At 38.0% G+C, this 27,781-nt stretch overlaps 4 protein-coding genes across 8 annotated transcripts; 1 reads left to right on the top strand and 3 right to left on the bottom strand.

Moving 5' to 3' along the window:
• Window positions 1-26: 26 nt before the first annotated feature.
• Window positions 27-4,434, bottom strand: LOC135626994 (uncharacterized). Of its 3 annotated transcripts, XR_010492515.1 has the most exons (6): window positions 4,324-4,434; window positions 3,533-3,811; window positions 3,358-3,450; window positions 3,045-3,223; window positions 1,441-1,598; window positions 27-319 (listed from the first exon to the last, which is right to left on the bottom strand). XR_010492515.1 is itself a non-coding variant. In XM_065132882.1 (5 exons), the coding sequence occupies exons 1-5, from the start codon at window positions 4,337-4,339 to the stop codon at window positions 1,533-1,535; spliced, it is 633 nt and encodes a 210-aa protein (XP_064988954.1). In that variant the 5' UTR covers window positions 4,340-4,434; the 3' UTR covers window positions 1,281-1,532. The 3 variants fall into 3 exon arrangements, 2 of the variants coding, with proteins under 2 accessions (XP_064988954.1, XP_064988955.1); XM_065132882.1 differs by lacking the exon at window positions 27-319 and having other exon boundaries at window positions 1,281-1,598; XM_065132883.1 differs by lacking the exon at window positions 27-319 and having other exon boundaries at window positions 1,281-1,598; window positions 3,533-3,779; window positions 4,324-4,426.
• Window positions 4,321-12,915, bottom strand: LOC135626992 (phosphatase IMPL1, chloroplastic-like). The gene is made up of 10 exons (XM_065132878.1): window positions 12,505-12,915; window positions 10,966-11,033; window positions 9,303-9,436; window positions 7,326-7,414; window positions 6,788-6,845; window positions 6,646-6,698; window positions 5,590-5,688; window positions 5,406-5,519; window positions 5,006-5,107; window positions 4,321-4,651 (listed from the first exon to the last, which is right to left on the bottom strand). The coding sequence occupies exons 1-10, from the start codon at window positions 12,769-12,771 to the stop codon at window positions 4,553-4,555; spliced, it is 1,083 nt and encodes a 360-aa protein (XP_064988950.1). The 5' UTR covers window positions 12,772-12,915; the 3' UTR covers window positions 4,321-4,552.
• Window positions 12,916-14,182: 1,267 nt separating this feature from the next.
• On the bottom strand, window positions 14,183-17,827 carry LOC135627416 (nuclear transcription factor Y subunit C-4-like). 3 transcript variants are annotated; one of them, XM_065133513.1, is made up of 2 exons: window positions 17,669-17,827; window positions 14,183-15,232 (listed from the first exon to the last, which is right to left on the bottom strand). In XM_065133513.1, the coding sequence occupies exon 2, from the start codon at window positions 15,178-15,180 to the stop codon at window positions 14,416-14,418; it is 765 nt and encodes a 254-aa protein (XP_064989585.1). In that variant the 5' UTR covers window positions 15,181-15,232; window positions 17,669-17,827; the 3' UTR covers window positions 14,183-14,415. The 3 variants fall into 3 exon arrangements, with proteins under 3 accessions (XP_064989585.1, XP_064989586.1, XP_064989584.1); XM_065133514.1 differs by having other exon boundaries at window positions 17,621-17,788; XM_065133512.1 differs by having other exon boundaries at window positions 17,416-17,785.
• A 1,541-nt stretch (window positions 17,828-19,368) lies between these two features.
• On the top strand, window positions 19,369-27,336 carry LOC135626989 (UDP-N-acetylglucosamine diphosphorylase 2-like). The gene is made up of 15 exons (XM_065132876.1): window positions 19,369-19,611; window positions 19,985-20,039; window positions 20,158-20,309; window positions 21,196-21,235; window positions 21,788-21,877; window positions 21,952-22,058; window positions 22,141-22,215; window positions 23,366-23,405; window positions 23,498-23,580; window positions 23,653-23,730; window positions 24,692-24,835; window positions 25,509-25,576; window positions 26,278-26,392; window positions 26,531-26,687; window positions 26,861-27,336. The coding sequence occupies exons 1-15, from the start codon at window positions 19,438-19,440 to the stop codon at window positions 26,956-26,958; spliced, it is 1,476 nt and encodes a 491-aa protein (XP_064988948.1). The 5' UTR covers window positions 19,369-19,437; the 3' UTR covers window positions 26,959-27,336.
• Window positions 27,337-27,781: the final 445 nt, after the last annotated feature.

Raw genomic sequence — 27,781 nt, 5'->3', positions numbered from 1 at the left:
CCGCCGTCGATTCGACGCTTCGATGGCGGAGGCGGTGACCAGAATCGGGATCATGACACCGCAGATTCTTAAATTAGGGACGAGATCAGTCCAAGAAAAGATGCTCGCGACGGAGGGGACGGTCGCTCCATGGACGCTCATCGGACGGTGGACATGCAACCAGGAGAAAAACGTACGGCGGATGCGATGATCGCGTACAAATCTTGTGCGAGGACGCACGCACGTACGTATGCACGCACAATAATTGGTTGCTCGGCTGGCGTTCATAAATCGACCGCCTTTGCAGGTCACGTGCGTCGTGCATCGTACAACAATTTAGCTAAAGGATAACAGAATGGCAGCATAAGATTGATGTAATGCCATATGAATGTCTTTATTACAACCATAACAACATGCAAATGATTGATGTGATTGTCTGCTTGTACATGTATTGATTATGTGAAATGGCGGCAGGAGTGTCCGATATTGCTTCTCATATGCACACCATATGTAGGATAGAATTCTTCTTCTTATTACAATCAGCTTTTAATGATTACCAAGTAATAATATCCATATAAGTATTGCTTTTGTTCGACAAGGAGATTAGTCGTTTGATCCAGTAGGGTGTACGGCTTCTGGGATGAAACAATGGTCTGTTCATGAAGTTTACCAAGATGATGCAACAGATGAACATAGAGAAGTGAAAGGAGGAGTCAACATAGGTGATAATTAAGCTAAGCAGCCGACATGTGAAGCCAATAGTTTTAAGAAGCTTCATTTTGGTAAAATCTGCTCGTGTTCAGGACTCTTTATCTGTTCTTTCCCTGGATCAAGTTGGCTACCATGGAGGACTTCTTCTAATTAGGTGGCCATGGCTACATCTTCTGACTTGCAGTCTACTGTTTGGGGGATTGAAGGGCATGTTTGATGTAAGAGGATAAATATTAAGGGATAATTAGAGGATTTTGACCTGAGTGTTGATTTAGAGAGGCAGGTAGAAAAGCTAGAAACAAGACTCTATAACAGGATAAATATTAAGTGGTTAGGAAGATGGGCTAATTCCTGTGCAGAAAGAGAGATTGGAATTTATGGTATCTACAAGAAGTATATCCTTAAACTTGTGCAGTCTGCAATTGACAATGAGGCTGTAGTGTTGTCTAGGACAGAGAAGTTGATCAGAATGGGGATCACAAGATCATGTTAGGAGAGTGTGGAGCAGCAAAGAGATGGATGTCAGACATGCCTGCCTCAAGCCTTGTGGGCAAAAGCTATGGAACTATCAGTGTTTCATGCTACGACCATAGGAAATGCAAGCTTTTGATGTGAAATGGTCAGAGAGGAAAAAGTTGTCGTGTATCTGAATTCTAATTTATCAAACCTTCTTGATGAAGGCCTAACATGCCATCAATGCCTTAAGACAACAACTACATAAGGAAGAGAGGGACTGAAAGATGGAAGTACCAATTTGGAGTGGAACTAGGATTCAGAAAGTAGCCTCGCCTGGAATAAAAGCCTAGTGTTTCTTCCATCGAGGTTTTAGTGAGCAGGTAAGTTCAATCATTTCTTCCTTGAACAGACATTGCCGCATCCAACTCTGCTTGGGTGACTGGCTTGTGCAACTGCATTAACATAAATTTATGATTATAATGGCATCAAACATATTTAGGAAATATGCAAAATATGATTTATGTTCTGATATCAGACACCCTATTCAAATGCTAAACCTACACCACCTACAACGGCATATAACCAAAATAAAATAAGATGTTGATTGAGAATAGAAGGAAAAAGACTGAACTGTGATCCATGCATTAATAACCTTATGTATCTCATAAGTAAATGTGCTTGCAAGTAATTTCCCACTACAGGAGACAAAGAAAGGAATCCGTTCACAATGCTATCTAAAAATTGTAATTCTAAAATAACACAAACAAAGGGGACCAAGAATCCCTGTTAAAAAGTTATACATGGAGTTGAATCTATTTCCAAGTCACACTAGTATCCAAATAATGCCTAAGACTGGAGTAGAATTTGCAAAGGATATCCCACCGTACTTGACCCATTCTTTGTGAGGACATTGCTCATGGGTTGGCCGAAATAACTTCATATGGGAAAGCCTACCTCACATGACAAAAACTAAAACAAGACAGTAACCTATAAGGTCGATCAATTGTGCCTTAAAACTGTAATTTTCCCCAACAACCTGGCCTCAACCGGATGTGGTTAATTAGTGAAGATTATAAAAGATAGTGGAAACAAGAAAGTGAAGGAGCATAATGAAAATAAAGAGGGTTTGATACTGGTTTGGGTTTAAAGTGTATAGGGTTATCCAGCAACGGAAGTGAGATAGTTATCTTCACTTATCGAGCAAGTCTTTGAATATTATATGAAAACTCAAATGTCTCTTATGGTCACCAAAAACTAGACATAGTGTCACCCTAAGTATGTCTAAAGTATATGAGAAGAAATACACTTGAATAGATATATGGATCAATCGGAATATGGTGTTTGAATACACCCATTAGTTTCCTGATAAATTTGTTATCAATCAACTATGAGAACCAATTTTGCTCCTTAGCCTCCTTGGAGACAACCGATACAACATGGACGATAGACCCATTAGAACTTCCTATCTGATCCTGACCATGAAGCTCACTTCGAGTATCGTTTCCCTGTTGGATATTATGAGCACTGTCTAACAAAAATCTTGTTTCATTCAACTACAACTTGAACATAATAAAAGAAAAAATAACTCAGAAATAGAAGACTCTAAACAACATATACAGTCAGTCACATAACAAGGGTTTCATAGATAACCGATCAATCAAGAACAAGAATTCAACTACCACGAAATCTCACCCAAATAAAAAAGGTCAATGCATTCTACTTAGTCGCCATTCAGTAGAAGAAAAGACAAACAAAGAACTAAGTGGAACAAAAAGGAACAAACGATAAGCAGAAGCAGTGGAATCTATGCTGCAGGAATAACTTGCAGCACACAACGAAATCATAGCCTAAATTAAAACAAATAGAAATAAGGAAATAATCTTAACCGAAGCACTTACGGCATTAGAAACAGAAAACCAATGGAAGCACCGTCCGAGCGGATCGTCTGGTGAAGGCAGGCTGTCATGATTCCAATATGTTAAGTTCCCAAACTCAGCACGGGACAACCACCGGTTGAATCCCCCTTCGGAAGTTTCCGATCTCTTCCCACTCTCCGAACTCTTGTCCAAAACGTAACCTACATAAAAGCAATCAACGTCATCTCACGATCTCAACTCATTCTTTCTTTTTTTTTTCCCCCTAAAAAAAAAAAAAATCAATTTTGACGCATAAAGAGTACGAGAACTCTTCAAAGCCAATCAGGAATGCCACCTCGATATCCTGGGGGTAGGGGAACGGTGACGCCCTGCAACTTCCTCCCTCTATAGAACGCTTCTTTCAAGCACAGATCATCCACTACCACATCTATATCACGGAGAAGGATCAGAAGAGGAACGGCATCCAAACATGAGCATGAGACGAGGAGGAGGAGAGAATCGTAAAGAACCTGTCTGCTTGGGCTTGAAGTAGTGGGAGACGGGGCAGGGGCCATCGTGCTTGATGGAACAGGGGAGGAGGTGGACTCGATCGGTGAGATCAACAGCCGGGGATGAACCAGGAGGGCGGAGATCGATGATCCCGGTTCTTCCCTCGCCGCCGCCGTTGCTCCTACCCGGACAAGAAGCCGCGAGACTGCTGCCTTCCTCCATGGATTGTGGCTGGGGACGAACCCTAGGGACCCTTTTTTCGCGGTCCTGCGTCAAACGTTTGGCGCGGCTGTTGATGACTAAAGTTCCCGCGCATTCCCATAACAAAAAAGAATAATAATAAGTTTAATATATTATATAGATTTTTATTCATATTCAACATTGTTGGTAATTTAGGTTCAGTAATGCGAGAAACATTGAAAACTATGTTTATGACTATTTAGCAGGATCATGATTATTATATTACCAAGAAAAACGAAATAATTTAATGATTAGTTTTCTCGAATTAAATTATACAAATTAAATTTTCTTTTTTTTGACAAAAGGCCAATAAAAATCGATGTTCAAAATTTTATTAATTTTGTTCAATATTTTTTTAGAAAATAGATATTTTGAGAATTTTCTACTCCCTAAAACAACACAATAAGGAGAAGAAAAAGCTGGAGAATAATTAATTTTACATAAAATCAAATTTTGTAATCCCAATACTCTTTTCCTAAACTCAACTTTTGTAATATCACGTTTCGATCGACATGCACCTTCAACCCAAAGAACAAAAACAAAAAAGAGTATTCCCAAATGAGACACATACCATGAATGGGTTCCATCCATAACTAGTATTTAAAAGTGCTTACTGCAGTGACTAGTACGGATCTTTTCGTCGTCCTCGATGAGTGAGAACAAGTCAAACGAAGCTTATATCACCTTAAAAACGAATCGAAGCTGAATTAAGTATAGGAAAGAGGAAAACATTGACTTCTGCTACGGATCGACTCAAAATCTGTGGCAGACCATAAACCTCGCGTTGATCGATAGCGCACTCAAGAATCAGTACTGTAGTTTTCTGGCTTAAACCATAACGAAAAGTCGATCCCTTTCTTCTTTAGCTCTTCAGTTGCAGGGCCTATCCGCTCCAGCAGCTGCAGTTAAAGCATGCAGGCACCAGTAGCAATGAGTCTTTCAGGAAGCAAACAGAAGTCGGAAACATCATCGACTGCTAGTTGTGAAAAATTACATGCTTTAGGAAAAGAATATAGCAAGCAGATGCATGTCAGATGTAGGCATGCTGAAAAAACTATAGCAATCGCTTCATGAACTTTGTGTTTGGTTGGTAATGTTGTTTTGCTTGTTACTACTACTTGCTATATATGATATGTTCAAGCTTATTATGTTCTATCCATCACATATTCACTAAACACAAGGTGGTTGATAGAAGATTTTCGTGGAACCTCATATAACCATGCATTAACGTGAGAGGCTTGAAGAAGAACAACCTTTTCATGAACAATACCATTGGATACTAGAACAGAACGATCAAAGACTGTGAACTTTCCACCATCCATTCGCGTCACAACTCCACCAGCTTCTTCAACCATCTGTTCAGAAGGAGACATTTGTGATAAAGACAGAAGATGCAAGTGCAAAGCAGAGTAAGTTTGCATCATTAGCCTAAATTAGGTAGGTAAATGTGATGCTAGCAACAGGTGACATAAACTTAGTCATCTCACCATTGCTTACAACGCACAAAACATATAAGCCATGGGTTTCCTTTCTTAGTAAAAAAGAACTAGCTCAAGATAAAAATTTCTGATCCAAAAAAAAAATGTAGGATATCGAGTTATATGCAGTGCTCAAAATAAGCATATTGCATGAATCTTTGAGGGACAAGATTACCAGGACACCAGCAGCCATGTCCCATGGCTTGAGACGATATTCCCAGTAGGCTTCGACGATTCCAAGAGCAACATGAGACATGTCAACAGCAGCGGCACCAAGTCTTCTTACACCCTGCACACACCAACTATAAGTGAATCCAAATAGGGTATGACTTAGAGAACATTATTAAGTGAGCACGCACCCTGCTAATGTCAGTAAATTCTTTGAACAGGTTAATGTTGGTTGCCCAGGCATCATCATGTTCATATCCAAACCCTGTTACCAGAAGAGAGCGTTCCACCTAGCCAATGAAAAACTAACCCATATCATCTGAAGAGAAGGATGACATGTAAATATTTTTTTTGGAACTCCTCAACAAGTATTTAAATAAACAACATGATCTACTTCAAAATAAGACTTTTTAAAAAATAAAAAGACTCCTTTCTTTTGTAATGGTTGCAATTCCTTGAGATATATAAGATGACAGATTTTTTCTCCATCACTCCAGAAATGGAGAATATCTGCAATCTGCATAACATTTTAAATTCTTTTCCTTAGAGCTTCACATGAGAAGTTAATCATAATGATTTCATATATTTAAGAGGGACACTAAACCTTTTATAATGAGCAGAGATTTGTTCATGACATGGCATCCAAAAACATGACCAGTTTTGATTTCATACATTTAAGAGGGACACTAAACCTTTTATAATGAGCAGAGATTTGTTCATGACATGGCATCCAAAAACATGACCAGTTTTGCATTGTGATATATTCAGTCATGAAGTCAGCGACACTTGATTCTCTCAATGGTGAGGGAACGGAGGGTAACAGAACATCAGAAACAACAACTATGCAGGAGCAGGGTCCTGCTCCACAGAAAATGTAAGCCTCTCCCCTTCCCTATTCTCCCTTTTTTTTATCTTTCATTACTTTGTTTTTTCCTTTTTTGCTAACACCACATTGGTCTGTTGGTTTACCATGCCAGATAGCTAACAGCTAGCACATATATCCTGGGTAGGTAGGACCATTTTCTTTAATGGTTGCACTTAAATTTTTGAATGATAAAAGTAAGTACCATTGCCAGCCCCATATAGTGGTAAACATGCCACAAATGGAAAATAAGTTTAGAGGTGATAATTTTGCATTTTGTAGTCTGTATTCTGGATTTTTCAAGTTTCATGGACTATCAAAAGCTCTTGTTGTAGGTAACCGAAAACAACATATATCTATGTGGATCATAGAGAGAATCATTTACCTGATCAGTCTGACTAACATGAATCTTTTGTCCATTGCAAAAGGCTCCACCACCTGTTAAAGCACAAATACACATCTATTTTCAACCGTAAGGTTTACCTTTTAAATGAACTTATCTGTGGTTGTCATTCCTCAACTTTTACCAGAAGATGCACAAAATGTGCGAGTATTCCAACACATAGGCCCACCAACAAACTCAACCTTGGAAAAAGAGGATACTTTGTTATGGCAGAAGAAAAACAAGAAATTGCACAATACCATCACATTAAAATGTAGGAAAATATGAGAATCAAACATAAATCTTGGTACAAAATACTATTGACAGACAAATTTTACAATCATAATTATTGACATTTAGCCTGCATGTTGTGCTGTCTTTTATAATACTCATCAAGGAGCTACTGCTAGGACTATTACAAGATTTTATGACCCAATAACCTCACTATACAGGAACTCCCCAAAATAATCATTCAAAATGTGTAATACAACAATTGTAAGAACATCATGCTGACTAAAAACATAGCATAAGGTCATTTGTAGTATCAAAGTTACTTAGCAAAGTACAATTTCCATTTTTTATCTTCTTCCAATCGCACATTGTAAAAAAAAAAGGAAAACCTATTACAAGCTTAATCAAAGATAATTCAGTGCAAGTGAATGCAAGTGAAAAAGATCCAATACCACAGATGCAGCAGCTGGCTTTCCACGGAACAGTACTCCCACTGATACAGCAAAGCTTGGGTAACCATGAGCAAAGTTTGTTGTTCCATCTACATATCAGGGAAAAATATCTCAAGCCCTAAACGACCCAAGTACAACATCTTTAGTTTCTCAAGAGCAGAAAGGAATGAAGAGAATAGTCCTGAACTTGCAAAGCAAGTAATTTGAAACATATTGTGTTTCTCATACCAGCAGTTACAGGAAACCTATTCATGGCCTACTCATCATGATCCACAAACTCGCCCAGTCAACTCAAAAGTTTCCAGTGTCAACATGATTCAGGAGGTTTTAGCTAAGTAATTGCCCAATGCTCAAGGCATAATCTGTGTAGTTCGACCAAGGATTATTGTACATAGTCCATTCTGATAAATTGATCAACTCACCAACTGTTAAATTATGTTATTACCAAGTAAATTGCTGCCCATGGTGAAAGACCACCCTGATAATAAACATGGGGGCCTCTAACCAATCAGTTGCTGCCCAACTCAAATACTGAGTTGTTAGCATACAGGGTTATGGTTACTAGACATAGTGTCACCCTGACATGACCCTGCATTGAGCTGCCCAACTCAGAGCTTTAGTGGGTTTTGTTTGGCTCTGCCATAGTTTCCACTGACATGACCCTGCATTGTGCAGCCTGCACTTGCTAAGCACAACAGCCACCTCTTCTCCTCAACAGGACACTTTCACTTTCGCATCCCATGTCAATCATACACTGATTCACAACTAGCCAACCACCAATTTAGGGTATCCACCTCAAAAGTCACCAATCACCACATCATCTAATGTATCCGTCTTTGGTCTGAACTCTGAAGGACACAAAAGTGAGAGAAAACAGTACCTCAAAAAGTTTAGAATTAGAAAAAGGAAATGGCAACTAAGGACAAGAAGAAAACAGAGAAATAAAGCTGGCAAAGTCAGGGAATTCACCGAATGGTGCCCTTAGTATGTCAAAGGCAGAGAGCCTTCTGTCAAAACAGAGAAAGGATATAATAGAATGAATGGTAAAAGGGATAGGAAAGAGGTAGAGAGCATAGAAAAAGGCCTACATGAGATATATCCTTTGTATCCTCTTTATTCTCACTCTAGTCTATTCCAAGTTGGGACTCCATATGGAGGCAATGATCTTTAGTTCTTAAAATTACATAGCAAGAACTAAACTGACCATAGTGAAAAATCAAAAACAATTGTTCATTGCTGTCTTTTTTATATGCTTGATAGCCATCTTGACTCCTTTTATTTTTATTACCATCTTTTTTAACTTTTTTGAGCTTACTGTAAATGCGTTATGCTTCAACAAAGCCCAGTACAAGCTCATGAATAAATCTATACAGAAAAAGACTAGATATGTAAACAGAAACTAACCACTATAAGGATGTGCGCCTACCTCTTTCTTAAATTAATACTGCCTCATCTAATCCCTGGGTTGTTGGGTTAATCCTTGGTTCTCCACTAGACCTCAAGAACCAAAGTTATTCATAGATCAATTACTTAATTTACTATGTAAATACACATAAATAGTGCCAAACCAACCAGGTAATGAATAGAAGATTAAGCATAACTAAATTTATTGTACACAGATGACTTAAGCATTAGTTTCAAAATTAGCATCAACTGTATATATGGAAGAAAGCATCTTTAATAGGGGGATGTATCCTAAGCCAAATTTGATAATATTAAAACAATGTAGACTAGAAGAATATTTAATTGCTAACTAAAGTTGTTCTTCCACCTTTAGAGATCAATAATTGCAATGTCCCATTGGCTGCTCATACAGTTAAAGCAGCATTGCCCTGATCATTTAACACAGTAAAATAAAGCTTGTAGAAAGCATATATCATGCAAAGTCTCGAGTATTTTTTATGTTGAAAGTTACACAGATCCATCTTTAGTTTGTTCAGATACTATTTTGTGAACAAGAAGTCTGAGAAAACCAACCTAAAGGATCAATGCACCAGAGATACTCTGACAATGAATCCCCAATAAGGCCACCTTCCTCACCAAGTATAAGATGATCTTTAAAGTTCTTTTTCACTACCTCCAGAATTACTGATTCACTCAATTTATCAGTGCTGCAGGAAATTGGTTATACGTGAATGAGATTTAGTTGAAAAGTAACATGTGCTAGCAGTACGGTATATCCTCAAGCAATTAATTGGCAATCATATATTTCCATTGTCTGCTGGCAAACTGAATGCATACATGAAATACAACAAAAGCTCACAGCCAACTAATTGAGTCCTGGCAGTAGCAAAACTGAGATAATTCTGTGCTACTATAAGAAATTTACTAAATCATAACAATGACCTCCAGTAACATATTTTTTACACAAGCTAAAAATAACAAAGTCCAGGGTTTTGTGATTGAATAAATAAATTACACCAACTACACATGATATAAAAAAATGATGTGAACAATCCACCCACAAGAAACACAAACATTAACTCCTGAGCTAAAATTTTCTATAATAAAAATGGCTTGAATATGGACCTTACTAGTTAAGAAGTTAAAAAATATGTGAGAAAAAATATATTGCTTTCAGCAGGAAGGGGATTGATGGTTTTAGCAGAATGATAAAGGGCATAATGAAGAGATGTGGAACCTGAGAGCACTGTATGTTAAAGGGCTTCCTTAACATAAACCATAAGGCTGGCATGGATGGTAAGGCCAAAACTTTGGGCTAGTGGTGTGCAATGAAATACTCCAGCTGTCAGAGACAAATAACAATGTCTTTGACTTAGATGAGTTCTATGGATCACGGTATACAAAGATATGATATAAAGGACCTCTATGCATGAAAGATTCAAAAATATATCTCACTCATTAAAAGCCAAAATTATGCCCCTACAATTTAATCCATACCATCCAAAATCTCATATAAGTGAACATATGTATCTGCCAGAACTAAGAAATTGGTATAGTCAAGTGTTTAATTAATTTTCCAACTTCTGAAGACAGAGAGTAAATAATCAAACTCTCCTGAATCTAAATTTGCTAATTAACATCTAAGACCGTGAAAATCATATGTTAACTTGTGATAACTAAACATACAACCCAAAGAAGACACAATTTCCACACATATCTGAAAAGAGAAGTATTTCACGTCGATTAACATCCAAGTCTTTTCATCTCAATTATTGATACACAGCTCTAAGTCAAGCAAGCTAAGTAGGAACTTTCAAGTTTCAAACGGAACCTGACTAAAATCTCAAAATATGGGTGCTGAATTCCTAATTGAGAACTATTGATGCAAAAAAGTGATCTCCGTTAAGACCTAAATGGCCAGTAATCAGTTGGGAAGGAGGAAATTGTCTCAATGCTTGCAATCAAAGCACCCACAAATAAGATACCTTCAAATTTCAACAAAAGGAGTTGCCACAAAGAGCGACACACACACACACACACATCAACAAGAGAAGAAACATCAGTTACATTATTTAAGTGCAGCATAGAGTTCATTCAGCATACATAAGTGATTTTGAAGAAAATAGTGTTTTAATATTAAGATACACAAGAGTACAGAGAGATCAAGAAAATTGAAGACATTAGATATACATTCTTTCACCATTATGTAGCACAGCGTATAACTAATTTCTCTTACTCCGTCACCAAATCTGTGATTCCTTTGTAATTAATGTTGCGAGGCTTATTAACAGCTTCCATCACAACCTGGAAAAAAAAATTTAAACATAAAAAAGATTAGAGATGAAACATATTACAGTCAAGGAGATGATATACAGAAACTGCAATCGTACAGTAGCTTTAAAAAAATTAACCATCTACAAGATGTTTTCCCATATAAGGTATAGCATAGTTCCTAACCAATAGGGTTCTCTATGTGCCCACTCTCTTGGTTGAAATAACATAAGCAAACCACTAACCCAGCCTAGCATGTCTTGTGAATCTAGAATTTTCAAAAGATAGATAAACCTGTACTTACAAACAGGCCCTGTGTTATATAAAATTGTTACAAAGGCAGCAATTTCCAATTTAGATGGCATGATCCACATCATGGAATATTTGTGATCTGGAATGAGAAAAAACAAATTCCAAAAAGCTTATGATGAAACAAAGGTAAATATAACATACACATATTTAATATATTACACTATATGGAAACATATATGCATATCTATACATATACATACATACATATGTATATATGTGTATATGCATATATAAGAAACGAAGCATTCAAAATGTTCATTTTGACTAAGTGACCCATAGGACTATACCACTATTTTACCTTATTTCAAAACTAAGAAATTTTACGTTTCTGTTTTCCTTGCTCATGTTATGTAAACATAAGGACCGCAAATTACTTAAAGAAATCAACAAGTTGACAGCTTAATGTCTGATAAAATTTCATCATTCCAACATAATGTCTTAATTATGTCATATACCTTATTTTGGCCCCCTTTTTGTATCTTTCTTGCTAAGAGAACGATGGTCTATGCTCATTGCAGCAAACCTTAACATTTACCATAATCTCCTGTCTAGGAAATACATATCACAGTTTTAAAGATCAGTTTGTTATCACAAGCTTTCGTCATGACACCAATCCACAAAAGTGGACCATGAAAATTCACCAAGCATGCAACATCAACTAACAAGACTCTAAATAGCCCTGGAACACAAAATGAAGGTTCAGCAGGGTTCAAGTTCCTGTCACGAAAAACATCAGCTAGAAATAAAGTACTATTAAATATTGCCTATTGATCGTCGACATATCAAAGCAGCAAACACGCGCATAAGAAAATTTGCAACTTACAAGGCTATTTAACATGCAAAACAACTCATAAGCTACACATTGCAAAGAGAACCGCACGTAAAAGTTGGAAGAAAAATATAAACTTCGAATTAGTAATAATTTTCTTTTCTTTAATCAAAATTCACGGTAGTAGCTTTAGCAAATATTAGGTCACAAAACGGGTCATACTTAAACATCAACGTAATCTTCCAGAAAGAGACATAAAATGGACTACGATAAGCACAAATTAGACTCCTTTACAAGGAAGCAAAACGAAATATCATCAGCCAACTTAACTCCGTAAGTCACATGAAACCCCCAAAACAAAGCAGTCACCTCAAAAGGCAGTTCACCTAAGAAAAGAGAAAAGGATCTTGAGAAGGCAAGAACCTCGGCGCCGGTCCTCGCAGCCGTCTCCACGACCTTCAGCAGCTCCGCCGCGGGGATCGGCCCCGTGGACTCGGCCGCAACCCTCGGGAACAACCTCCCGGTGGGGGATTCGGAGACCGCCGCCGCGCGGGTTCGGGATCCCCGCGAAATCTTCGAGGGAAACCGCAGGGCGTTGTTGGGCGTCGAATTGGGTAAAAAAGGATTGGGTACCGCGGGAATCCTTGGTCTCAGGGAGACGAGAGAGGAAGAGAGAACGGCTCGACCCATCTGTAGAGAGAGATTGGTGGAATTCTTTCTCGTCTTCGGGTTCTCTTTCTCCACCTCTTGCAAGGCTTCGGAAACTTGGGGTAGCGAAGGGTCAGGGGAGGAATGCGATCATTCGCTGGCGAGGGAGTGGTCGGAGAAGAGCGCAGTCGGCCGATGGTAAAACTGCCGGGCCGGCCCACATCCATTCAAATTAATTTAAGCCCACGAGCCATTGAATACGTGAAAACGATGAATTAATTAGATATATTTAATATCTCGATCTTTTAATTTTAAAAAATTATATTGACATCCTAATAATTCATAAAATAAAATATTTAACATCATTTCTCCTCATGTCATCAACTTTACTGACGGAAGATACACCACGTGTTGTTACGTACACGAATGACGTAAAAAAATGGATAAAAAAATAATATCGCTAATAAAAAGGCCAAAGAGTAAGTCTTCACTTCGATTCCACCATCGTTACCTCTATCTTCCATGACCATCCATACTCCCTCAGCCTCAAGGAGGAGGAAGATGATTGGTCTAGGGACGACTCCAAAGATCTCGTCATAGTGTTGTTGTTGGTAAAGTTTCGATCCTTGAACTGACCCCTTTTTACCATGCCCATCACATCCACACGACCCTTAGCCTTGAGAAGAGCTTTTGAAGATACTACTTAAAAAATCGTAAACTACAACTCACCTCTGACGTCCAAGTCTCCTCCTTGACTTCCTTCCTCGAGTCACACCAAATCTTCTTTGCATAGATTGTCTGACTTCTTCATCGTTAAGATCACATCCTTCGCATAGACAACAACCTCATTGTATGGTCTAATGTTGATGCTATCTGGGAAATAACCATTACGAAGATGGTGTCAATGCTCAAGGATTAGTTTTCTCGAATGTAAATGGTTAATCACTTCCTTCTCATCAAGGTTAGCCTTATCAACGTTACACTACACTCTACTATTACACAATCGACCCGCTATTTGATGTCCTCTCCAAGCACCACGATAAATACCATGGCGTTCGACCTTTGATTAAGGCATCTATTGATTTCGACGTTTTCATCAAAAAAAAAATATTTTTTTTATCATTCCTTATAAGTAAAATCGAAGACATGAGAAAAAATAAAACTAAATATTTTTTTAATAATTATAAAGATGTCAATATAATTTTTTTAATTTTAAAGACGAGATACTAAAGATTATTAATTACAAAAATTAATACGAAACTCGAAAACTACACTAACTACCATTTTAATGAGCCCACTTATGTGACCTCATCTTAGCTCTATGAGATTCTTTTGTACCCTATCTTTCCTCATGCAATTATTTATTCTGGGATGGACTTTTGACTCTTTATTACAGACCTCAGCACTGTAAATCTCCGATCAATAGATTGCAACTGAGGTTGATCCTTGAGAGTGGCACAAGGCATAAATAATACATGTAAACGCACAAAAATAGAGAAAAAAAGAGGAACTGAACAAACAAAGGGCGACAATAAAAAGACCAAACTTGATCTGTGAAGGAACACTACTGCAGGATGAATGCTTGCAAAAGAAGCAAGAGCATTGAGGTCTAAAAAGCACCAACGATTTATACAGTGGACAAGTTAAAGAGTAGTGTCTCAAAAAGATCCCTGAAGACACATTAGCTCACTCACCATCGGTTGCCTGCCGGAGATGCTGCAGCGGCAACTGTTGTGCCTGAGGCTGCTGCCACATATAAGCCACTGAACGAGTCGTTTGACCTATAGGCTTTCCCGTATTCATTCCAGAACCTGTCATCTGTGATGCCGGTAGATAGTAATAAGGAATTGACTCGGCAGGAGCTCCGGCTCTCGCAAGCCCAAGGCCGTCACCATTTAACTCATCCCTCGGAACTATATCGACCAAGAAGTCAAATATGTCAGTCCCGGATATAGCAGCAGCTATATCATTCTTCAGCAGCGTTCTCCTCTTGTTCTCCTCGGTGTGGATCCATGACCTGAGTGTCAGTTCCAGTATAAACATTTCGCATGCCTTGGCAAAGACTACAGGGGCATCAGCCGATATCATATGAACATCCTCATCAGCCTTCATGATCTTTTTTACCCGGGCGAGCGGTAGGCTGTGGTTCTTGAAATCAGAGGCTTGTTCTATCTCTGACATCTGGTTGGCCCAAAAGGCTTGGAGTTGTTGCTGTTGCTGATGCTGGAACTGTTGGACCTGCTGGTAAACAAGCTGATGCGAGCTTGCAAGATTGACTGGGTTAATAGGATATGCTGAGGTAAGTTGTGTCAGGTGAGGCATGGCTCCTGTTACCGCTTGAGCTCCAGTAACCATTGCAGCTGGCTGGTAGGTAGGAGCAGCATATGCTCTTTGGGCGGCACCAGAAACAATTCCGGTCAGAGGCTGAGATGGTTGAGGTGGCTGTTCCATGGCCAAAGTGCTCTTCACTGTTTTGGCTGCTATAGTATTGAGCTGAACATAACTGAAAAAGGAAAAAAAGTTGTCAAATGTTAATAAGTGGTGATCAATAGTTTACAATCAAGTTGTTTAGTATTTGATGATTGCAGTTTTAATGAGAACTGCTATCATAGAAATGATTAGGAATACGGAAAGTCCTGAAGACAGCCAAACCCCAGAGAAGAAATAAATTGCAATTTCCTACCGATGAATTATATACACTTCACAATTTAGAAGTCAGAATATTGAATAAAGTCATGATGCTCTTATGCATGAGAAGAGTTTCAGAAATTGAGTGATATATGAACAGCCAATGGATACCAACAACATCACCGCAATCGATCCCAAGTTATGGTGTTCAAAACATGGATCCTACCTGCTTCTTGTCCTCCATAACTAGGTTGTGCGGACGTAATGCTATGCTGGTAGGGGACACCATGTCCATTTCATACACAATCTACCAAATTTTCATTCTGGCTTTGCCCACTAAGACAACCCTGCTTTCCTGGTGATTATGATTTTAACTGGTTCAGACAGGTCATATGTGCACTTGTAACTAAGACAATATAGTAGCAACTCAAGAAGAATCCTACAATATATACTGGAAAAAATATCCAGTAATATAAATTATAAACACCTTCAGTAGACCTGATGCACTTTCTAACTTCGGTGATCCTTAAAGTCTCCCATATGTAATACTCAGTAAACCACAACTTACACTGATGACCAAATACAACTGAACAACCACATACGATGTGAGACTGCAGCCTTGTGAGACAAGCAGCAATAAAACACCTTCCGCCGTTATAATGATCCAGCCGCAATCACATACAACTTGGGATAGCTAATGGTCCTCACTGGAAAGACTTGCCTTATCCAAATGACTAGAAATTTAAAAAAAAAATTAAAATCTCTTTATATAAAGTCAAAGACTACCAACAAAAAATTATATGTTTCATTAGTCATAGCAACCATGAGTAGCTGTAGAGGCCAGATCTGACAACATTATCCTGTTCAACTTTTAAAAGGCATCAATGAAGAACTAAATTCCAGCCATTCTACAACAACATAACTTCAATGGCATCAACAACTAAATAATTCAGGTCAAACATAATACAAATTAATCCTCAAGAGCATGGATGATGAGAAATATGTCAGACTATGTAACAACAAAAGAGTAAACATCCGTCGCATAAAAATAATGCCAAAATTAATAATGATCTTGCAAGACAGAGAATTCAACCGCAAGAAAATTGTCCAACAAAATCTTGAATGTCACGAACAAACACAAGATACACATAGTCTTCAGTTAGAAAATAAGGAATAGCTACAGCCAATTGGGCCAGAGGACAGTTACTCGGATACCCACTGTCTCCAAGAATTGCCATCTTTACCTCTTTCCGACTTTACTTTCCAGCTAAATTTTACATGTCATTTTCTGCCAAAACACCTCCTAGATTAATCCAAAGCAGTTGCTTGCTAGTCAAGCTCTTATGAAACAGGCAATGGAAATTCTATTTATGATCCTTGTATTGGATGGTCATGCCCGTCCAGTTCAGTTAATCAAATCTAAAAGCAAAATGAAGTCATGCTGTAACCATTCTTGTCAAAATAACAACGGTAGGAAACACTATTATGTTTTGACAGGCTCCACCTCTTTCTCATCTACTTCATAGTTTTGCTACATCAACTCTTAGATACTGCAGCTGCTATGAGGGGAGCTACCACTAAACTCATCCACATCTAACTCTTAGCCCACTCCCTAATTTAGATATCCGCACTTCATGCTGACGGACCTTGTTAGACTTAATTGAACTGAAGAAGGGCACGTTCAGAAATCTATCACTCGGGTGGACCAAAAGGAATGATTCCATATTGTTCACCAAGCACCGAAGCAAAATTTTACACGAAGTCCAAGCCTTTACAAACAATCCAAATGTCTCTAAAGAAGAATTAGGATTAGGGACATACAGAAATTAAGCTCGGGAGAAACTTTGCAGCCATAATTAGGAACTTAGGATACATTCTCACTCTAAAGATTGAGCCCTAAGTGACATATAATCTTCATTTCCATTAAGATGCAAGTCATGGAGAAATTGAAACAAGACAATTAAAATGCCAGAAAAAGGAGTTTGGCACTTCACGCGGAGACAAACAAAGCACAAACGAACATGGCTCGTCACATCCGTTGCTCAATCCATCACCTACCATAAAGCCGGATTCCTTGCAGGAAAAACATTTGATCTTGTCCGAACAAAGACACGATGGAAGTCAGGACTTCTCTCAAAGTGACAAATTGAGAGGTGAAAACCAAAGTTCGATGGAAAGCATATCAAATCCCCGAAACACCGCCCAGGATGCCAAGAAACGCTGACCCACAGAGATCGGACAAACTAAGAGGCAACGACGTAACCGGAATTCGACCGGAGACCATCCAAGTTCCTTCCTTTTTCTCTTTTACCTGCGCGGACGAAAAGGACGCCTCGAGCTGGCCTCTTGTGAAACCCTAGAGAGAGCGACGGGCGACACGAGAGCGAGAGAGAGAAGAAGACGATGGGCGCGTATGCGATCACGGGCGCGGTCCACGTGTCGAGGGAGGATGGCAGCCAAGGTAAATATAACGGCAGTCGAAGGTCATATGGTGACTTGATCGTCGCGGTGTCGTCAACGGCCAACTGTTTAGGTTGGATTGAGGCGGCCGGTACGAACCGATGGCGGCGGAGTCGTATTCTTCCGTATTCTCGGATTATTCCACTAATTTAAATTCGGATATTTATCCATTAGATTTAAAATCGATCTTATCATATTTTGATGGAATCGAACTATTTCTTTTCTACAAGCTCTTAATATATAAATTATATGATGATTGAACTATCAAGGAGAAACAACACTACATCGCATCTGAAAGATAAGAGAGGGGATTAGAGATTTGACTCGTGGAATCTATGTTAGATCGCATCTGATGAGAATGAGAACTCATAATACAGAATGACAACTAAAATTAGAAGAAAGATGAGACATCCACATCATAATACAGAAAACATGATTCTGATGACTACTACTAAACAATCTCTTTCCTCTCACTTCTTCTGATGTATTTTTTTCCTTAGAGATAACCCACCCTACAGGCTGAGAGACAGTGGTGTGCAGACAACCTAATGGGTGGTAGGGGTCATCTCCATAATTGGATTGTTGGGAGAGGAGAATCCAACTATTTGATGGACCATGCCTTGTCTCTCCCCACCCCCCCCCTTCCTGTAGCCAAATGAACTCTGAGCACTCACCCAAACAAGTGCTGGGTTTGTAGGTTCAGCAAAGAATGCCTTCACTGCTGTGATGATGTTTTGCTGAATTCCTTCCATTTAACAGCTCAAAGAAAGTCTCATCAACAGTGATGTGATTGGATCAATCAAAGCTTAGATTCATTGCTTCTCTTCCAAGATGTGTCAGACAACAGATGTCGAACTCCTTTTTTTGGCACTGATTCCATTTATAAACACACATAGGTAGAACACAATGATTACAAGGAAAAGTCTGACATAGCTGAGCATATTCATTTATGCTGGTGAGGTGTATGGATGGATAGTTATTAAATCGATCGGAAAATTCGAGAATTAAACCATTGATCAATCTATATTGGCCACAAATATCTAAGCTCGAACCTTTACCTGATGAACATGGTTTAATCTGTTTGATGGTGTGTCTTCATCACTGAGAAAAGAAGAGAGATTATTACGCAATTCATTACTTGTGTAGGAAGCCAAGAACTTTCTTATTATTACCATTATTCTTTCTCTAAACCTCAACCTCAATGGTTATTATTGGATCATTGGTTGTTCATCGTTTACATCATCAAAGGAGGCAAAGTGAGTGAGTTGTTCCCTTCAGCTACAAGGGAAAACAAAAGGCCACTTGCAAGCGCATTCGCTTCCAGGATCTGATCCCTCCCTCCCTCCCTCATTCACTTGGCATGGTCTCTTGATCCCATGTTTGCTCCCGTCTCTCTTCTTTCTATTCATTGGTCCTGTCAAGTGGTCCCCGCTCTATTCCCCTGCTTGTCAAGAATGTATTGGCTGTTTAGGGACTCGGCTGTCGCGAGCTTCAGCGGCGCAAGCCTCTGCGTTGGCCACAAGCCACGAGGGTATATAACGTGCACCCTCTGCCCCTTTGTCTCGGCGGTTCGAACTCCTCTGCCTCCGCTCGGTTTGCTCTGTTTCGGTGGAAGGAGGAATGAAGGAGATAGTGGTCGGATCCGATGTGGGGCGGAGGGGGACGCCGTCGCCTCCACCGCCGCCTCCGCAGGCGTTGCTGGAGAGGCTCAAGGACTACGGCCAAGAGGACGCCTTCGCCTTCTGGGACGAGCTCTCGCCGGAGGAGCGCAACCTCCTCGTGAAGGACATCGAGGTTTGGTTATTCTTGTCATTACCAGTTGGCTCTTTATTGCTATTTTGGATCTTCGAATCTGTTTGTGCTGCGTCTACAGTAGGCTCTTGACAGAAGAAATGCGGGTTTGCGGTGAATTCCATGTGGTTTTTCGCTCGAAGATTTGTGTTTTCCCTTTCCTTGCACACGAAACGGAGATTCCTGATTCGTGGTTTTAACTAAAATTCTTTTAAAAGTGAGATTTTTTCTTGTGACACGTATAGCGTCAGTTGTGCTTGATCTGGAAAATCTGGTATTCTCTGGTTCATTTGGGTCTCTTGATTAGTTCTTGACATGTTGGTTCATGGTTGTGTCTTTGTCGATCACTTAGTTCTGTCTGCTTGTTCTCTGTCAGAGCTTAGATCTTCCTAGAATCGATCGGATCATTCGATGTTCACTTGGATCTCAAGGTGAGTATTTTCAGACTGTTGCTTAAACTGTCCAATGACTTGCAATCTGTTCATTCTTGGATCTCAAACAGATCCTTTTCTCAATGTTAATTGTTGATTTTGGGTGAGAAATATTTAGGCCTGCCGTTGCCTGCTGTTGAGCCCGTACCGGAGGCTAGTGTTTCAACTGTGGAAGCAAGAAGCCTTGAGGAAAGAGAGAGGTGGTGGAAGAGGGGATTGAAGGCTATTTCAGAAGGAAAGTTAGCTGTGGTACTTCTTTCTGGCGGACAGGTACTTAAGTTCAACAAACTTGGGTTATGCTCACTAGTTCTTTGCTCCATCTAAACTTGACGGACTTTTGCTTCTGCAACTATCATCAAAGATCCCACTGCAAACGTAGCACTTTAATCGTATTTACAAGCATGCAAAATATTCCTGAAATTACGGAACCAACTAGGTGGAGTCATTAACAGTGCAAGCTTTTCATATCCTGATTCTTCCATTCTCCCTATATTGTAGATCTTGTCTAACTACATGAAATATATACCCCTATCTTTTTGTTTCATTTTTATCATAGGCTTTCTGTTGGTTACTCCATGTTTTTATTGTTCATTTTAGTTGTTCCGATTATCTTTATGATCATTCCATGATTGTATTAAAATTTAAAAGTTTACGATTTTGTGGATCTCATTTTCTTTTCTCGTGCTTCTTCATTGCAAAATTCTTATGATCTCAAATTTGTTGTCTACTCCCCGGCTACTATAACCAATCACCCAATTGAGATAATTGAAACTGATTAATCTATTGCAAGATGCCTAAAAATGTCTACTGAATTTGTCATGTTGAATAAAAAATGACAAAAATGTGCAGGCAATCACTTGATGTGAATTCACTGTCAAATTTAAGGGCTTAGAGCATAGTAGTCTATGTGAAATTTAATGAAAACACTACGTGGGTCGTTTTCATCAGCAATAAAGTCTTTAGAGATGCTAAAATATGACTTCTTGGATGGTGCTAGTAATTCCTTTATTCTTACTGGGATTAATGCTGCTGATCAGAAAGTTGTATACATAGTTAAATTTTCCTATTACTAAGACATAGGAAGCCTTATTTACACCTTAGCGAGAAGCAGGAAGTCTTACATATGTGGTCTTTTTCTTCTGCAATTTTGTCACAGGGCACCCGTCTTGGAAGTTCAGACCCGAAGGGATGTTTCAGTAAGTAACTGATCTACTAATTCTATATTGGTCTACTAATAGTATTCTTATAACGATAATGCTGTCATTCTTAGTGTACTGCCTCTGTTGGATTGTACTAAAAAGTCTATCAGATTGAGTCGTGAAAGTTTTCTATAATTTAGATACTACACAAAAATAGGGGAAAATAATCAATTGGTGCCTATTTACCTTAAATTGTTTTGAATTGTAGCTTGAACATTGTCTAGAGGGCTAGATCTACTATGCATATGCAGGAGTGGTTAATCGTATGGGAGAACCTGAGTGCCTTGTGCACAAGCCTTAATGGCATTTAATGAAGACACATGAACCCAGAGTTCTTGCATCTAAAAATATTCTATAAGGGAATTATAATTACCTTAATATGTCAAACTGATACACCGATGGTTGAACTTCTTTTGCTGGCAAGATTTCCATTTTATCCTTCATATAAGGAATTTACTTCAGAATTCTGGGTTTCAAGTTGGAGGACTCCTACTGTATGACTAAATGGAAATGCAGACTGATATTTTGCCCTATTATCTTTTACTTTAGATATTGGACTTCCATCTGGAAAATCACTCTTTCAACTTCAGGCTGAAAGAATTTTGTGCATCCAAAAACTTGCATCTCAGTCAAACGACAGTAAGGTTTACTTTCTGTACCTTTTTCAACATGTTTTGTGTGTGCTTAACCTGATTCTCTTAGTTAATGGACAGCTGGTTTTATGCCGATCCACTGGTACATAATGACTAGTCCATTTACTGATGAAGCCACCCGCAAATTCTTCGAAAGTCATAAATATTTTGGCTTAGAATCTGATCAAGTAAGGCTTGAATTTCCTTACAGGTTATGCATTTGAAATTATTTTGCTGATCTTCTTTTTATTTTTTATTTTCCTTTTGCAGGTGACATTTTTCCAACAAGGTACACTTCCCTGTGTTTCTGGGGATGGCAGATTCATCATGGAGACTCCGCATAAGGTATATTTATGTCTTTCTCCATGTTGTTTCTCTCATGGAGATATGTAATGGAAAATTTATCATGGAGACCACATGTAATGGAAAATTTATCATTGAGACTCTCTTAATAAAGATGGGGATTTTTTGTTACTAACTTAACCACTGTATCTCAAGTGAATTGACAGTGACTTATTCATTGCAAGGTTTTGAATATCGGCGGCGCAATGGTTTTGGGTATGTTGCCAGCATGGTACAGGAAACCACAGTTATGCCATTCAAGGAAAGATATAGCCACTTGTGCTTTAGTAAGCTTGGTGATAAGAGTCAAATGATACGGTTGTTGGTAGTTGTATCAGTTTTTGAGCCGATAGTATGGAAATGCCAAGTATTGCCCCTGTCCACAAAAACAAATCTCCAATAATGCTATAACAATGAATTAGGTCTTAAAATATATTTCATGGTCGCATACATTATGAAGATGACAAACATGTACCATCAGTGACAAAGTTGAAGAGTAAATTTTGCAACAAATGCCTAACCCACATTGATGGTAGAACGAGACTACAAGTTGGATGTTGACTTGGCATGTGTATGTCTATATTGACAAACTAGCATATATGCCATGTTTGACTTTAATTGTTTCCTATTTCTTATTTCTTAGAGAATTGAACACCATATATCAAAGTCATTGGCTGGTCAAGTTATTTATTCTTCTTTTTTCTATCTCTTCTTTGTCATTGACTGATCAACTAGGTATTGCTTCAATAGAGAAGAAGATAAGAGAGAATCGGTTAAGATGGTATGAGTATGTGCTTAAAAGACCTATGGATGTGATAGTTAGAAAAAGCGAAATGATTAATGTTAGTGGTAAGATGAGAGGTAGAGGAAGATATAAAAAGACTTTAATAGAAATATATAAATATTTAAATACTCTAAACATAATCAAACATATGGTCTTTTACATATCTCAATAGTGGCAAAGGATCCATATAGCCAACCCCACAAAGTTAGGACTTAAGATTTTGTTGTTGTTGTTTTTATTTGAACTATTACTAACATGTTGACTTCCCATTGTACTGAACTCCATAAACACATCAGCTTTCTTTCTTTCTAATATGTTGCCAATTTTGTGATTGCATGAAAAGTCATAAGTCTTTTTCTGTAAACCCAGGTTTCAAGGGCTCCTGATGGAAATGGAGGATTATATTCTGGTATGTTTTTCTAGATTTACTGCTTGCTATTTGCTAATAGTATTCCTGATCTCTCAGATTCCTAAATTTTATATGATTTATCCTTTTTACAGCTCTTAAATCTTCAAAATTACTGGAAGATATGGCAATGAGAGGTGTGAAATATGTAGATTGTTATGGAGTTGATAATGTGCTGGTGAGATCAGATGTTCCTTTAGCTATTTATGAACTACCTTCCATCTATCTTTACTAAAACACCTGAGAGCAGGTCCGTGTTGCTGATCCAGCATTCTTGGGATATTTTATTGACAAAGGTGTGGCTGCTGCAGCAAAAGTTGTACGGAAGGTGAGAAGTTGATGTTTCACATTAATCAGGTTATGATATCTCACATATGATACTGATATCTGAAAAGCTTTGACAATTGTGTTTGAAAATTGAAATAATTGTTAAAGGGGTCTGTCATTGATTGTTTTGATCATGTAGTGGCTCCTGTAGTAGTTATTTTTAATGCATTGTCATTGGTTTACTCACAATGGAAGCATCATGATGTTGTGGTTTATTGTACGTTGTATCTTTGAGAATATATGATATCACGATGTTCTGCCTTCTAGAATTTTTCTTGGTATACAGGAATTCTAGGAGGTTTGTTCTTTGATTGAGCATGCTTTTAGCCAGAAAGATAGATGTTTCCACCTGCAAAGTAGGCAAGTTCTGCAATTTGTTAAATTTCAATGGAGCTTCCATTTTGGAATTGTTTCTGTAGCTGAATGATGATGATTAGTCTAGTTGTTATTGTCCATGTTATATGATCACGACCATTTATCATATCTACAAAGATAGGGAAGGGCACATTTCATTTTTCAAGGTCAGCTTGAAGTTTCTCTGAGGGATTTTGGATGTCTTTACAATAACCAAATCAATGAAAGGCCTATATGGAAAGGCTTTAGATTTATCTTATGCCATACATTACTTTCTCGAATTGTAGGATGTCAAAGAAATAGAAAGTTACATGATTTAATTAATTGAGGACTGATGTTACAAACCGCATGATATCCACAATTTACTTCTATTTCAAAAAAGTCTTAGTAAGTTGTCATCGCCAATTCTTTTTGTCACTAGTAGCAGCTGATTAGGGGTGAATTTTCTAGCTTGCTGGAAGATTATGCCAATTTATATTTGTTTCAAAATTCATTTTACAATCTATGCTAAAGTACCATTTGTATGTAATATAATTGGTTGAAATAATTTGTCTTGTCCAAGTGCTAACTGTGCAAGTAAAAGACTTACCAGTGTGCATGTGAATCAGGCCTACCCACAGGAAAAGGTTGGAATCTTTGTCCAGAGAGGCAGAGGTGGGCCTTTTGCAGTGGTTGAATACAGCGAGATGGATGCATCAATGACGACTGAGATCAATCAGACCACTGGGCGGCTTCGCTATTGTTGGAGTAATGTAAATCAATTGCTACTTTTTGCATTTTATTGCTTTTGCATTTAAATCTCCTTATCGCATTCTTCCTCAAAATTGCTTTGTCACTTTTGCATTTTCTTGGAAAAATATCATGCATGAAAACAAAGAAATTATTAAGTATTGCATTTGGCACATGCAATGACAACCTCATATGAGAATCCAATATGATATTAACTGCTGCTCTAACAGCAAAATAAAACTTAAAATGATTGGTACTACAGAAAATATGAAATAATAACCTATGATTTATAAGACAATTTAGATAAACCATGGAAAATGCTAAAGACATAAGGATATAGTGAAAACACTGATATAAAACATCATGGATGCTACATCAAACTATTTCTAGTATACCAATCTTGTACGTTATTAATACTTTATGATTTTAGTCTTCTTAACTTTTCTGGATCTAGTTTTGTACCTGAAGGAAAGGATTATTTTTTTCAGAATATAAGTTAACTCTCTGATCAGCTAGATATTATTTATCGTGCATGTGTTAGTTTTCTTTTTCTAGAAGTCTTTCCAATATGATCTTGGTGTTGTTTCTTATTTCTGCTATTATCAATTTTCATTACGCCTTCAATTGTTAGCAAATCACAATTACGATAATGTAGATGATCATATGCTAATCATTTGTGTTTTGCACATGTATTAGGTATGCCTACATATGTTCACCCTGGATTTCCTGAATCAAGTAGCAAATGGCCTTGAAAAAGACAGCACGTAAGCCCTTAATAAATTCATTTTGTTACTTTGACTACTTCAAGGTGGAATCTAGAAGGAACCTACTTCTTTTTTTTTCTTTTCCTTTTTTTTTTTCTTTTAGGGAACATATCTAACATCCGTATCTAAATAGTTTCACAATTTTTTCTTTGTATTTTTTTCAGTGACTTTACCGTATCTCTCACTATGATTTTCTTATATTTGGCAAGATTTTTAGGCGCTTAACTTATATCTAGAGTTTGCTTTTTCTTGTAATTTCAGATAGTTTCCACTTCATATCTAGAGTTTGTTTTTGTTACACTATCAACTTATGTTGTGGGTTATGTTGCTTTATGTGGACTCTTTCTAGAATTTTTGATCCATCGGACATGCCATAGATGGTGAAACACAGTTGGATTGCCTTAACTATCTAATAATGTTTAGTGCTTTAAGATTTAAACTGATGCCTATATTTGAACCATTATATCCTTCACATGGGCTGCATATATGATAATAATTGATGTTCATAATCATCATTTGTTAAAAATGGGTATTCTATTCTATACAGACCTGCTTCTCTGAGTTTCTGGTAAAGCTGTTTGACATCTTGATATCACTTTTTGTTGGGAGTTATTGATTCATTAGTTAAATACCAATATCACATTGTATTAACCACTTCAACATCAGATCCTCAGCAGCTTAAATTCACATTTGCAATGCAGTTACCACTTGGCTGAGAAGAAAATCCCTTCAATCCATGGATTTACTATTGGATTTAAGCTGGAGCAGTTCATTTTTGATGCATTTGCATATGCTCCATCAATGGCACTTTTTGAGGTTGGTTTGTCATGGAATCACTTTTTTGAGTCCTTGAGATATTTTGTTTTTCCCATATCTTTTGTCTGGATTGTTTTCGCTGCTTATTGAATGATATTTGTCTTGGATTCATTTACACATGGTGATTTGGTAAGACAGGTCCCAAGGGAGGAGGAATTTGCACCCGTCAAGAATGCCAATGGAGCAAGTTATGATACTCCCGACAGTGCTCGACTGATGCTTCTTCGCCTCCACAGTCGTTGGGTAGTTGCAGCTGGTGGCTTTTTGACACATTCAGTGCCTCTATACCTAACTGGTAATCTTCTCAACGTCTATCGCTGCAGCATTTACTCTTGCAGCGATTCATCTTACTTCTTGATAAGGAAATGCTGGAGGAAATTTTAATCATGCAATACCCCAACTCCAATTCATAAAACTAAATCAGTTGATGCTGGAACTAGTCTATCTGATAGACATGTTTGCTTGCAGGTGTGGAAATCTCTCCACTTTGCTCCTACGCTGGGGAGAACCTCGAAGCTATATGCCGTGGAAGAACTTTCCACGCACCCAGTGAGATCACGATTTAGGAGGATGAATCCTTCAGAGGATGATATGGATCTGGCATGTTTCCTACATATTATTCGTGTCGTTGATGATGATTAAACTAACAGGATGATCTTGGCCCTGAGTTTCATTTCTGGCAAGTCTTGGATTTGCAGCTGATGCTCATTCAATTTTGTGTTTTCTGCGTTTGTTATTTGTGCAAGACTTGTCTATTTTAAAGTATATGGTGTGACATCTGAGCTTGTATGGTTGACAAACTTGAGCGGATCGATAATGATAATGCTGGGAAGTGTCAGATGAACATTATATGATAGGGTGTTAATTTTAATATTCTATCAGATTTGTGTAATATCAATGAAACAGGTGGTATATTAAAAATCTATATACCGCTTTACCGGTCAGTATATATTGTATCATCCCTGGTATGAAAAATATGAATCCTGGATCCAGCAGTGTGTTATAGAGTAGATAGGGACTTGTTTTAATTGTTTTTTTTTTTTCTTTCTATACTTATATGGTCTTGCTGATTCCTCAAATCTTCAACTCATCGAACTCGGACGTTGATCAATGCATGATTTGATTTTTCATACTGTGGATTGAAGTTCAGAGTAGTTCTGATTGTATTGATATGAACCTGTTTCATATCGACACAAAGAGGAGGCATAAAAGGTCGTGTTGGAGGAGGAGATGAAAAAGGAAGTATCAATAATATCAAACTAAACACAGAAGGAGGCATAGGAAGAAAAGAGGGAGAAGGTGAATTGTAGTTTCAAGCATTTAGACACACAGGAGGCATAGGAAGAAAAAAGGTATAAGGCGAATTGAAGTTTCAAAGTATGTAGACAC

The sequence above is a fragment of the Musa acuminata genome, chromosome BXJ2-11 (assembly GCF_036884655.1).
Source record: "Musa acuminata AAA Group cultivar baxijiao chromosome BXJ2-11, Cavendish_Baxijiao_AAA, whole genome shotgun sequence".
Lineage (NCBI taxonomy): Eukaryota > Viridiplantae > Streptophyta > Magnoliopsida > Zingiberales > Musaceae > Musa > Musa acuminata.
The sequence above is the reverse complement of the archived record's forward strand: the minus strand, read 5'-3'. Positions and strand labels throughout refer to the sequence as shown.